This window comes from Heliangelus exortis, chromosome 8, assembly GCF_036169615.1.
Source record: "Heliangelus exortis chromosome 8, bHelExo1.hap1, whole genome shotgun sequence".
Lineage (NCBI taxonomy): Eukaryota > Metazoa > Chordata > Aves > Apodiformes > Trochilidae > Heliangelus > Heliangelus exortis.
Window position 1 is genome coordinate 19,239,687 of NC_092429.1, and position 13,247 is coordinate 19,252,933.

At 37.2% G+C, this 13,247-nt stretch overlaps 1 protein-coding gene across 49 annotated transcripts in view; it reads left to right on the forward strand.

The window, feature by feature from the left end:
* The window catches only part of LOC139799181 (uncharacterized transmembrane protein DDB_G0289901-like), a 56,797-nt gene that overhangs the window by 22,311 nt on the left and 21,239 nt on the right, over positions 1-13,247 (forward strand). For 42 of the 49 annotated variants that reach the window (XM_071750835.1, XM_071750831.1, XM_071750842.1 and 39 more), the window contains exons 17-35: positions 3,132-3,161; positions 3,395-3,430; positions 3,775-3,813; positions 4,108-4,137; positions 4,371-4,406; positions 4,808-4,846; positions 6,073-6,105; positions 7,575-7,595; positions 7,831-7,866; positions 7,993-8,034; positions 8,216-8,278; positions 8,394-8,432; positions 8,781-8,816; positions 9,434-9,463; positions 10,693-10,731; positions 11,317-11,358; positions 11,561-11,602; positions 12,496-12,537; positions 13,054-13,095. In XM_071750835.1, the coding sequence (XP_071606936.1) occupies positions 3,132-3,161; positions 3,395-3,430; positions 3,775-3,813; positions 4,108-4,137; positions 4,371-4,406; positions 4,808-4,846; positions 6,073-6,105; positions 7,575-7,595; positions 7,831-7,866; positions 7,993-8,034; positions 8,216-8,278; positions 8,394-8,432; positions 8,781-8,816; positions 9,434-9,463; positions 10,693-10,731; positions 11,317-11,358; positions 11,561-11,602; positions 12,496-12,537; positions 13,054-13,095 (717 nt within the window). Of the gene's footprint in view, positions 1-952; positions 983-3,131; positions 3,162-3,394; positions 3,431-3,774; positions 3,814-4,107; positions 4,138-4,370; positions 4,407-4,807; positions 4,847-6,072; positions 6,106-7,574; positions 7,596-7,830; positions 7,867-7,992; positions 8,035-8,215; positions 8,279-8,393; positions 8,433-8,780; positions 8,817-9,433; positions 9,464-10,692; positions 10,732-11,316; positions 11,359-11,560; positions 11,603-12,495; positions 12,538-13,053; positions 13,096-13,247 lie in introns of all 49 variants that reach the window. The other 7 variants (XM_071750836.1, XM_071750832.1, XM_071750833.1 and 4 more) reach the window with 7 other exon arrangements.

Genomic DNA, 13,247 nt, shown 5'->3' on the forward strand with positions numbered 1-13,247 from the left:
GCAAATTTCTGTCAGTACTCTCTGTATCACTACACGCCAACAGGAACGTGTTTCACAACAGTAGGGATAATTTCTAGGGATCAAGAAAGACCACATGAAAACCCGTACGTAACATAACAAAGGTATGACATGAACACAGTTGGCAGTCCTTCACCTTAATTAGATTAATGGCTTTTGCTGAGAACAGGACAGTCTGCTGCAGCGGTGCTGGCATAGTGCTCTGTCTCCTTTGACTCAGGAAGAGCCTTTTTGGGAAACCTTTGTGCAGGGTTTCCCAAACCCTACTTGCATGCTCTTTACAGCAGCCTCCTTTGAGCAGTGGGAGTTCCACATCACTGCAAAAGCACTTAAATTACAATTAACACTTAGAATTTGTACATTTAAATGACATTCTCTTCTTAAATGTGTATGCTCACAATCAAAATATATCCATGTGATGATTATTTATCTGGAATCCCAGCATGTGAAATCATCACACTCAGCATCATTGTGAGGGTCAGGAGGAAGTCCAGGCTCTCCATATCACCCTCCCATAGCTTTAGGATGCAGTTGCTAGCTTTTCCTAATGCAGGCTGGGTTCTTTTCCCAAGGAAGTAACCAAATGGTGTCTTTGCCTTAGGGTGGGCCAAGTTACTCAGGCAGCAGTTCTTATGGCCAGGTAAGGAAACTGGATATTCTGTAGAAAGCCCCTCACTGATTTCTCTGTGTTCAGCACACCTGGCAGATGTTTGAGAGTGATTTTTTTCTTTGGTAGCATACACCTCAATTAGATTAATGGCTTTTGCTGAGAATAGGACAGTCTGCTGCAGAGGTGCTGGCATAGTGCTCTGTCTCCTTTGACTCAGGAAGAGCCTTTTTGGGAAATTGTTGTGCAGGGTTTCCCAAACCCTACTTGCATGCTCTTCACAGCAGCCTCCTTGTCAAGGTGCTAATTCTCTTCCCTTTGTTAAAGGGTTCCCAAGGCAGCCAGTCCTATGGCCAGGTGAGACCCTTTTTGCTGAACTCTGTGGAGCTTTTGTGTAGGGACTTACCTTGTGAACGGACTTTGGGTCTTGGCTGGGCTTTTTCCTTTTTGATATTGCCAAGTGGTCCCCGAATTACCACAAAGGCCCAAGAACCTAATACGAAGGAACTTGTAGTGGATATGGGCTTTTCTGTTACAATAGTGGGAAGACTACAGCCTTGCTTACAAATGTGTTCTTGCTTTTCTTACAGTATCAAGGTGGCAGTTCCTATGGCCAGGTAAGCACCACTTAGTTTGCATCACTTGAGAGAGTGGAGTGCCCTATAAATGCTAAAGATAGCAGATTTAAATTATTTTCTTTTTCTTTTTTTCATTTCATGTTTAGTTCTTGAAACTAGTGCGGAGACTTATTTTTTTTTAAACTTTTGTCATGAAAGTAAGTGTTTTGGTTTTAATGCAGGAAGTATGGTTTTCCATTGCTATCTGCTCTTTTCCTTCAGTATGGAACTTTTTAAATTTACGGTGGAAGTAGTCTGTTTGGTCCTGTTCCTGTTGATTTACATAGTATAAAACAGATTTGTAGTTCTCCAGTTTCCTTTGGTTTCAGTACAGAGAAAAGTGTTGAGAAGCTAAAAAACATTGAGTCCAGTCATCAAATACAGGAAGATACTGCCTGCAGCTCATGAATGTTTACCTCCCCTCAAGATTTTTGTGTGAATTAAAGCCATTGTAAGATAGCTATGAATTTTGTCAAGGTCTTTTTGTTCATTTAGCAGAAACAGACAAGACAGTTAAAATTCTTTTTGGTAATCCCTGTCTTCATAACTCTCACAGGCCTGCATGTGCAGAAAACATCTGCTCTTCAACATTATATTGAAGACAGATTGCCTCAGAAGCTTATAGTTACTCACAGTAACCTTATATCACAAAGTTTTTCAAAACATACTGGTATCCTCGACTAAGTAATTTGACTTGCTAAATTTAATTGCATGGCTTTATTTCCATTAAAAAAAAAATCTATATTTTTTTCGAGGTTTCTTTCTTAGTCTTTATATTTCACCTTTGTTTTCCCTAAAAGGAAGGAAATTTTGTATCTCGTGCCCACCAAAAATACAAATAAAGGAAATCAGTATTCACCATATTCATCAACCATATCAGCTCTGTGTTTGAGAAATAGCAGGCAAAAAAGCATAAGAAAAAGTGTGCCTTCAGTGTGCTGGAAAACTCTAATATTGGAGCCCCATCTGAGATAGATATAAGCTACTGTATGACTGTTGTTTGATAAATACAATTTCATCAATTATTCATCCAGAATAAGAAATATCAAAATAATTCTAGTTAAGAAGCAGAGTATCTGCATTTCCTGTCTTATTTGGGGTTTTTTCCTACAAAGACAGAAACATAAGTGAGTTCACAAATACAATAATTATGAATCAAAAATACTTTTCTTACAGGGCTACAGGCCTCAAGGTGGCAGTTCCTATGGCCAGGTAAGCAGCACTCAGTCACCAGTCAGAATGGAGAATTTGAGAAGGGGGAGTGCCACATCACTGCAAAAGCACTTAAATTACAATTAACACTTAGAATTTGTACATTTAAATGACATTCTCTTCTTAAATGTGTATACTCACAATCAAAATGTATCCATGTGATGATTATTTATCTGGAATCCCAGCATGTGAAATCATCACACTCAGCATCATTGTGAGGGTCAGGAGGAAGTCCAGGCTCTTCACATCACCCTCCCATAGCTTTAGGATGCAGTTGCTAGCTTTTCCTAATGCAGGCTGGGTTCTTTTCCCAAGGAAGTAACCAAATGGTGTCTTTGCCTTAGGGTGGGCCAAGTTACTCAGGCAGCAGTTCTTATGGCCAGGTAAGGAAACTGGATATTCTGTAGAAAGCCCCTCACTGATTTCTCTGTGTTCAGCACACCTGGCAGATGTTTGAGAGTGATTTTTTTCTTTGGTAGCATACACCTCAGTTAGATTAATGGCTTTTGCTGAGAATAGGACAGTCTGCTGCAGAGGTGCTGGCATAGTGCTCTGTCTCCTTTGACTCAGGAAGAGCCTATTTGGGAAATTGTTGTGCAGGGTTTCCCAAACCCTACTTGCATGCTCTTCACAGCAGCCTCCTTGTCAAGGTGCTAATTCTCTTCCCTTTGTTAAAGGGTTCCCAAGGCAGCCAGTCCTATGGCCAGGTGAGACCCTTTTTGCTGAACTCTGTGGAGCTTTTGTGTAGAGACTTACCTTGTGAATGGACTTTGGGTCTTGGCTGGGCTTTTTCCTTTTTGGTATTGCCAAGTGGTCCCCGAATTACCACAAAGGCCCAAGAACCTAATACAAAGGAACTTGTAGTGGATATGGGCTTTTCTGTTACAATAGTGCTAAGACTACAGCCTTGCTTACAAATGTGTTCTTGCTTTTCTTATAGGGCTACAGGCCTCAAGGTGGCAGTTCCTATGGCCAGGTAAGCAGCACTCAGTCACCAGTCAGAATGGAGAATTTGAGAAGGAGCAGTGCCACATCACTGCAAAAGCACTTAAATTACAATTAGCACTTAGAATTTGTACATTTAAATGACATTCTCTTCTTAAATGTGTATACTCACAATCAAAATATGTCAATGTGATGATTATTTATCTGGAATCCCAGCATGTGAAATCATCACACTCAGCATCATTGTGAGGGTCAGGAGGAAGTCCAGGCTCTTCATATCACCCTCCCATAGCTTTAGGATGCAGTTGTTAGCTTTTCCTAATGCAGGCTGGGTTCTTTTCCCAAGGAAGTAACCAAATGGTGTCTTTGCCTTAGGGTGGGCCAAGTTACTCAGGCAGCAGTTCTTATGGCCAGGTAAGGAAACTGGATATTCTGTAGAAAGCCCCTCACTGATTTCTCTGTGTTCAGCACACCTGGCAGATGTTTGAGAGTGATTTTTTTCTTTGGTAGCATACACCTCAATTAGATTAATGGCTTTTGCTGAGAATAGGACAGTCTGCTGCAGAGGTGCTGGCATAGTGCTCTGTCTCCTTTGACTCAGGAAGAGCCTATTTGGGAAACCGTTGTGCAGGGTTTCCCAAACCCTACTTGCATGCTCTTCACAGCAGCCTCCTTGTCAAGGTGCTAATTCTCTTCCCTTTGTTAAAGGGTTCCCAAGGCAGCCAGTCCTATGGCCAGGTGAGACTCTTTTTGCTGAACTCTGTGGAGCTTTTGTGTAGGGACTTACCTTGTGAATGGACTTTGGGTCTTGGCTGGGCTTTTTCCTTTTTGGTATTGCCAAGTGGTCCCTGAATTACCACAAAGGCCCAAGAACCTAATACAAAGGAACTTGTAGTGGATATGGGCTTTTCTGTTACAATAGTGGGAAGACTACAGCCTTGCTTACAAATGTGTTCTTGCTTTTCTTACAGGGCTACCAGCAACAAGGTGGCAGTTCCTATGGCCAGGTAAGCAGCAGCTAATCACCAGTCTGTCCTCAACATGTATGTGATGTTCTCATATATGTGCTAAGAATCTTGCTGTTTGCTTCTCAAAATAATATGGTAATTCCTCACTAGAAGTAAGAGTTGTGCATTTTTTTCTTATGGGCCTGGGGAACATAACCCTCGCGGGAGCAGCTCTTTCAGACATAGAGTATGTGTAGATTTCATCTTTTTCATGCACTATAATATTCAGCACATGCAATACTTGAAAATTCTCAGTATGGCGTAGCTGGTCTTCTTCCTTCCAAGTATTCAAGCAACTAAGTCTATTTAAAATTTATATCTGTTTCCTGGTTTTGAAATGATTAAAAGCAAGATTCAGATTTCTGAGCTGCCTTTTTTTTTTTTTTTTTTTTTTTCAGCAGGGTGGATCTTCTTCAGGTGGCAGTAGAGGTTGTGGAGAAGTAAGTCCTCTTTCTCCAAGCTATTTTGAAACTACACCCAGCTTTTTTTGTTGTAGTAATGTATTTGTAATGTATTTGTTATATCATGTCTGTTAGTTGGCATGTTTTGCTTTCGTTGTTACATGGAATTTCTAGCCCAGAGATCAGGACAGGCTGATACTGCTGGTCATTGTAACCAGAATGAACTCGCCTCTCCCACATAGAATGTACTCACAGGAGATGAACAATTAATTGTTCATCTGTTAATGCAGTAAACAGATAATATCTTTGCTTTGGAATGATTTTTAGGTGCTGTTCCTTTTAGCTTCTATGGGAAGCAATAGGGTCAGAGACTGGCCTCTATCGAATAGGAATTAGATTGCTACTTTTAACCCTCCTTCCTTTTCAACTTGTGTGTGCCTAAAATCAGCGTGAAGGCATTCTTGAAACTAACTTCAGTTTTGAGATCCTAGGTGAAAGCCATAGATGAGGCCCTGATAGTAAACATGTATTCAAACAAATATATTGAGGAAAGCAATATATATGAAAGAGGTGTATACATACAGACATTTTCAGCAGAAGTATTTAGCACAAATATTAGGATGGTATGGGTTAAGTATGAATGGAAATGCATGTGAAAGCATCTTAAGAAGCAGTACAACAGTGACACAGCTAACAGCAAGGAAACTGATAAACATTGAAGAAACGCTACTTCCACCATCAACAGATGATCTGTATTCTAGTAATGGGAGTATAGCTCGTTTTGTGTACTGTTTCTCACTCTGTTATCCCTGTAGCTAACATATACACAAAACTGGGATATGAAAGGCACTGGGCAGCAGCCTTGCCTAAGATTTATGATGGGTGAATCTAGCAAGATTCTGAAATAGATGGCCACACAATAGGAACTGATTTGTAAAATGACTATGCAATTAAAAAGAAAAAAAGTTCCCTTTACCAATCAAAAGGAACTAGGATGCATCAGAGACACATCAACTGCCTGCCTCCCTTGCTTTCACCATGGCACACAAGTAGTCCTGCTTTGGTCATGCATGCATGTGTCTTGGTGCTTGTGGTTATGGCAGTGACAGAGGGGATAGCCATAGGCTTCCAGGGTTAAATAAAATAAAACTTGCAGTCTATAAGGTTTTATGATGTGTTACAAAGTTTCAAGAAAACTCGTTACTTTTCAAGGGAAAGAAAATTTGAGCATTTACATTTTGATTTTTGTGTTTGTTTTTTAACAGGGTACTTCCTATGATAGCAATCCCTGCCACCAGGTAAATGGGCTTCCTTCACAAATTTTTTAGATGCATCCAAATTAGTTTTGAAACTGACTCAGTTAGTACCAAATTCACATTCATAGAGTGTAAATCCATGTTATCTTGCCAGCCATGAGATTAGAACTTGCTATCTTCCTGTATAGGAGCTTGGAGTCTTTTTTTTCCTCCCCTTTTTCCTTATGTGTCTATGAGATGTCCGGCTCTAGAGGATATTTAAGTCGTATTCTCAGAAGAACAAGTCTGCTGCAGAGTTTCTCAACTGGCACTATTTAAATCAGGGCTAGAGCTCACCAGCTTCTCTGTAGACTTTTTCCATCAAAAGTCAGGAAATGTTTTAGGACTGCCACTTGAGGTTCCTGAAAGACACTGCCTTAATGACTAATTCAGTTTGTGCAGTGAAGTATAGATGTGCATTTTTTTCCACTTTCAATGTTGGAACTGCTATCTTGAGAAAATTATCCTATGTGTAAAGAAACAATCTCTCAATGTTAAAAATTGCTGTGGAGAATTGTCCCTTTTTTGTGATATTTTTTTTGTCCTGATTTTCAGGATTTTTCACAAGAAATAGAAAAATCTGATAGGATCACTGTATCAACAAGTTCTTTTAGCAGGATAGATATACTGTATTTCTAAATATACTGACAATGTAGATGTTGCTGTAACATTGTTATAATGTGGTGTAGTATATACAATATGCTGTATGCAATATAACTTGAAAGAATCATACACCACATAGCTATAATTTTTCATTTTTTTTTTTTTTTTTTTTACAAAGGTGAGCTCTTTCTTTCTAAGACTAGGAGAAACACTTAAATTTTGTTCTATAAATCACTAGGACATTGAGACATAATGCTTTTCATTTTTCTTTGCCTCTTCTGGATGAAATCTCAACCCCATTATATTAAATGGCAAATATGCCACTCACTTCAATAGCTTAGGATTTCACTGTTCTTATTATGCACTTTTGACACTAATACTTCTGTCAACTAATGTCTCTTCTGATTTCACTTGGAGGAGTTACATTCCTCTTCAGAAGTGGACATGTTGAAACATATTGTTTTATTTAAAACCTTTTCTTCAAGGCCACTGTACAGCGCACAGCCTTCTGTGTAGTAATGCTACCAGGGGAATTTTTCATTCTATTTATATAAATGAGTTTTTCTGCAGGAGGAAAAAAAGACGAATTCTTTGAGGATTCTTCAGAATAGAGCTCATTCCTGTATTAGGCATTACTTAAGCTAAATTTTGTGCTTCATGGACATGTATCATCTAGTATTTACCTTACTACTACAGGCAATCTATACTTTCTCTGTCAGAAATCAGACTGACTTTCTATGTCAGAAATATATTACATATCTGCCTCTGCTCCCCACTCCTTCTAAGCAAGTATCATAGTTTTCAATAAAAATAATCCATAGCCAAACAGTTAGTTTCTAAACCATGCAAACTTTTTGTTTAATTTACAGGGTGGATCACAGAGTAGTCAGGTAGGTAATTCTTACTAATTGATAAAAAAAAATTTAAGCAGCTCTAATCCAGACAGTAGAGTTCTTCCTTGTGAGGGTACAGATTCTTGCAGAGTTCCCACAGTTCCAACTTGTAACTTCGATTACAACCCTGAAATTGCATATAAAGAACTCAGCAACCTAATAAAGCCAGCTCTGGGGATTCAGATCAGATTAAACCATCCAGCTTTAAAACTGCTGCTCTCTGTTTTCACAGGGTGAATCAAACTCTCAAACCTATGGCGGTAGCCAGGTAAGTACTAGATTATTATTTCTTCCCAATGGGGTTTTACTTCACATGGGTTCCACAACAGCTGAAAATCCTAGCAATATCCTGCAATATTATAATACTAATTCAAATTTTTCTTTAATTTATTAGCAGGGTGGATCATCCTACTCAGAAAATTATGGTGCCAACCAGGTAGGTAGAGCTTCATTTTTCCCATAGTAAGAATTTTTGTCATATCTGATAAGTTATATGGGTATCTAGGAAGTTGTATTTCTTCAAAGGAATCCCAGGCAACTTTTTATTTCAGCTTTACAACTTCCAAACAAAATGGCTGTTCCTTCTGAAGTAGGGCTTACATGTGTTTGTCATGTAGGGTGGATCACAAAACTATGGTGGTGGCAAAGGAGGTGGATCACAAAACTATGGTGGTGGCCAAGTAAGTAATGTGCTGTGTCTGTACTTGTATGTCACTTCATAAAGTCTTTAGCCTCTGCTCAAAAACAGGTTTTCTATATTCTAATTTCCTGATTTTTTGTTTGTTTGTTTTAAAGGGTGGATCGTCTTCCTCAGACAGCTATTATGATAATCAGGTAACTGTTTCATTCTTTCTCCTGCTTAATTATTATTTCCTGCTAATCTTGTGGTCCTTACATCATCTTTCTCATAGATATAGTAAAATGTAATAGCTTCTGTGCTGTTTCTTGGTTTGGGTTGTTTGTTGTGGTTTGGTTTTTTCTTTACTTAACAATGGAACTATGGCAGCCGTGTATTTGACTCCTTGTTTTCCTTATAAAGATCTTTGTTTAATTTAACCCAGTACCTTTTTATTTGAATGAGCCTTGATTTTTATCTTGTGGAGTGCAGCATCAAAATGTATTTTTGACAATACATTTTTGTGAGGAAATAACTGATATCTGATATTTTTCTGTGATTCACAGGATTCCTCAGATGATAATCCTAATGCATGTGATGATGTGAGTACACTTTCCCCAATATATTTTCATCACATTTTTCACATGGACAGGAAAATATTGCACTGCTAGACGTGGTATTGTGAACAGTATGATCTAGAAAGCATGTTGAGCTCCCACACTAATGGCTGTTTGAGCAACTGCATGTTTTCTTAATGAAAAATGTAATGTAAGTGTTGAACAGATATACTCAGTGCTTTTAAATACATTTGACCTGATTGACTGAAACAGATGAAAATTTTTCAGTGGCTTTGCACTAACAAAAGATTTTGCTGAAGATCTAAGGATACATTTTACAGGGATTATTAAACAAACAAAAGAATAAAAACAAAACACAGTCCCACAGAAAAGCTTTAAATGAATACACTGAAAGAAAGGAGATACAGTAGCAGATATTCCACTACTTTTCATATTACATTGCTGTCAATCTGAACTTGCTATTTTAATTTTTTTCAGAGTGGGATGGCAGGGTTTCAGACTAGTTTAGGCAAGGCTTTGGAGTGTGTTAGCAAAAAATGATTTTTATTATGTCTGTACACAATATCAGAAAGAACCATGTTTCTGTAAATTTACTGTATTTAAATAATTCTTAAAGAAGAAAACCATGTATTCTTTTCCAGGGTGATACTACCTATAGTTCCAATAATAAGGTAAGTGGTTTCTTTCTTCTGCAGTAGTCAAATTCTTATGATTAATGACAGTAACTAAACACTTCTGCATTAGACCTGTAGACGTCTAATTTTTGTGTGCAATTGCCTTACAATCCCCTTCAAAAAATTAAAGAATTAGATATTCGTTGTTACAGTTCTCTGCTAAGGGTCCCTTCTAATTGTTAAGGCTGCTGTACAATTTTTTAAAACTGCACAATACTTCAAAGAATATATACCAACACAATTTTATTAGTTTATGCACTTTAGCTAGACAGTTATTTGAGAATTAACCACCTGTGTACGTGAGGTGTGTAGCCACCTCAAGCTATTTCCACTTGTTCTAATTTAAAATTGCATGTATACTAGTATTGCAAAGTAACATTTATCCCTTACTATTAGTCTCTCTTCCAAGACTTTCCTTTCCATCTGTTCTACAGGCAAAACAGATTAACATGGATAGCTCTTGGCCAAGAAAATACACAGTTGTGTAAACGAATGAGATTTTTCCATACTTGTTTCTGGTCACAGGAAAGCTTTTTCATCTGTTACAACCTCTTTTGCTTTTTTTCATGGCCATCTTCTGTCACAAGCTGCTTGTCTTTCCTTCAGATGTCGGCCATATATAATTACTGCTTCATTATTTTCTCTATTTTTTTCCTCTCTAGTACTGTAGTACAGTGCCAAAACTAAGTAAGGAGTAAGAAGGCCTTCGGAATACATCTGCTTTTTGCTTGTATTTACCTCCAGTGCAATGCATTAGGTTTAATGCAAAATGTTCTGCAAAAACAATTCTTCAGCAGGACTTTGAGTTTCATCACTTCTTTTGTTCCAAAATATTATATTACTCCCTTGGTTATTGCTGTGCAGGGCCTGTTGCTAGACTTTGTTGTAAAAAAGTTTGCTTCTAATCATTTTCACAAGTAAATGTGTGAAATTTAAAAAAAAACCCACACCAAAAAACCATATTAATTATACAGATTGTTCTCTAAAACACAGTAGCTGAGTTTGGGGAGACTCTGCTAAGCAGGGACTTCTGATGAAGGAGTAATAAGGTGAAAATAGGAAGGAATATGCTTCTATGGGCTCTTAGTTATATTAAATGATGATGTTGAGATTTTTCCTGTCCTGAAGTATACTGTCTTGAAAAGCTGAGGTAGATTTTAGCTGAAAGTCTTTTGTTTAGGTGGCTGCATTTCTGAAGTAATATTTAATGTCTATCTCCTTTACAGAATTCTGGTTGTTCAAAAAAGAAAGTTCTTGTTGCCCGAGTAAGTACCTTTCCTTTTTCTTTTTTTACTGCTTTTAGGATTTTGAACTAACTATATCAAATTTGTCCCAATGAAGCCTATTTTTTCCCTAATTACGTGTATGCACATTGCTCTTCTCCTATTTAAGGAAAAAGTAAAATAAAGTACCTTGGATGTTTGTTCTTTGTATGAATAGAGGAAAAAAGAAATAAAATTTTAAAAAAACCAAAATCCTGTTGAGGTATAGAGCATCTCAAATTCTTCAGGAAGCAAATACAAAGTTGGACCAAGCTAATGCTCAAATGAAATGAGTGTCATACAGACAGAGAATAGCTAAATTATTAGTTGAAGCAAGATAGAATAATATTTGGTAATTTATTGCACTCAGCATGTTGTGGAGCAGATGTGTATCATGTAGCTTCACATCGGATTCATCAGTGTTCTATAAAAATTATGTGCAAAACCACTTTTATTTTATAAGGCATCCATGTATGCATGTAAAATAAAAAATAAATTGTTAAAAATAAAAAATGCAGAAAACAAGAAGGCCTGTCACTGACCATAAAGTTTTTATCTCCTTTTAGTAAATGCATTTGTTTTTTCCAGGATACATCACATGTTCTGAGCAAGAGAGACCATGATGTACAGGTAAATGGCTCTTGTCATTTTTTCCAAACCACTGCTCCTTGGTGTACAGGTCCTTGGTGTATTACCTACAAAAAGAAGATTAAGTTCCCACAACAGTGTATTCTGTTTAGGATTAGGTAGTTCTTTTCCAAAAGAACTATGTAATTTAATTTATTATTCTTACATAAAAATGTAAAAATAATAATTTCTTGTTTCTTCACAGAATGAATCTTCTACTTCAAATAGTAGCCATATCAACCTCCAGGTAATAACAGTGTATACTGAATTGCCAGGAGCTTGCTGATAACTTCTATTTAATTTCCAAAAATTAGATTCCACTAGCATTCCTGTGCTGAAAGAGGCTATTTTGGTTTGGCAGCACTTTTTTTCTATGATGTTATAATTACACACAGTTTTAAATGTGAAGTGTAATGATTATGGGCCCAAAATATGCTGTCTCTTCTGTTCCTTCATTCCACTAAACAAATAAGCATTGCAGGTGTTTCTTTGTATAATATGTTGTAAACATTTGAAAAACACAAAAGAAACTGTTTTAGAATAGTTTTAGAAACAGTCCTGTACTAGATGGTAATTGACAGATACACAATTCCGTTTTGTTTAGAATTTGTAACAAGGTTCAGTAAGAGACTGTGTACCTCTGTTACAAAAGTAGCTCCAACTTTCCTATTCTTTGTACTTAAATATTGCTGCTGCAATGTGTACATTATAGAATTATGTTAAATTTTACTTATCCACAGTGGCACCTATTTCTTTTTTTCATAATATTTTGTATCTTATGGGCACCCATCAGCTTCCCAGAGAACTGAAATCCTACTGTGCCCAGCAGTATGTTAACTGTCACACTAGCATAGTCTTCTGCCTCAAAGTTTGAAGTCAAAATATATAGTCTAGTCAGATCTCCAGAGAGTAACAGTTTTCTGAATTAGTTTTCTGGAGAGCCATTCCCTGTGTTTTGTACTGTCACTGTTTCATCCAAATTTGTGTTTTCACAAGGATGCATTCAGAGTTCTGAATAAACTAAGGTAGCTGGTACAGGGAAGTAGTACAAAGAGTTTGTCACCTTACTTGTCACTACGCAATTTCATACTTCAGTCTCTGATGTGTTGCTTCTTTAAAAAACAATTGTTTTCTTCACAGGGTGGATCATTCATTACAACCGGTGGTGGATCAAGTAGTGAGGTCAGAATTTTCTCTATTTTTGTCTAGTCTTGTCCAAATAGCTTCCTGGCAATTAGACTTATCAAATTCGGGAGTCGGAGTTTAAGTCCAGTAATTTTGCATGGGGCATTGATGATGTTATGTATTAACCTGTGAAAGAAGTGAGCCTATTCAGATTAAGATTATCGGAAATAGCACTCTGAAATCACTCCCTAGCATTGCTTCAATTTCACACGTGGTTTATTGGTCAGAGCACCATACTGATCCTCTGTACTCTTGAATATCCAGATAGTTCTCTCTTGAGAAGGCATCTGTCATTGAGACAAAGCAGTGAGAGATGAAGCATCACTCTGACTTCCAAAACAAACATTATATCTATAGAGCTATGCTGTTGTCTCATTTGTTCTAGATATAGGAAAAGCCATAGGCATAGTCTTTCTTCCCCTAAGCACAGTTTCCCTCTGAAATAAAATTTCATTTTAAAACTCCTCAAAGCAATAGTTTTTTGATTTATTTTTTTTCTCCTTAAATTTATAGGGTGGCTGCATTTGTCCTGATGGAAGCAGTGGTCATAGACAGGTAACTATTTTACTGAATTCACACTTTCATCTACATAGTGGCATATTTTGAATTAATCAGATGAAATACTACCTCTTTCCTATAACTGAAACTAAGAAGTATTCATGACCTACATGTTCTAAAATATAGAGTAGCCTATTAAAATATCTAAT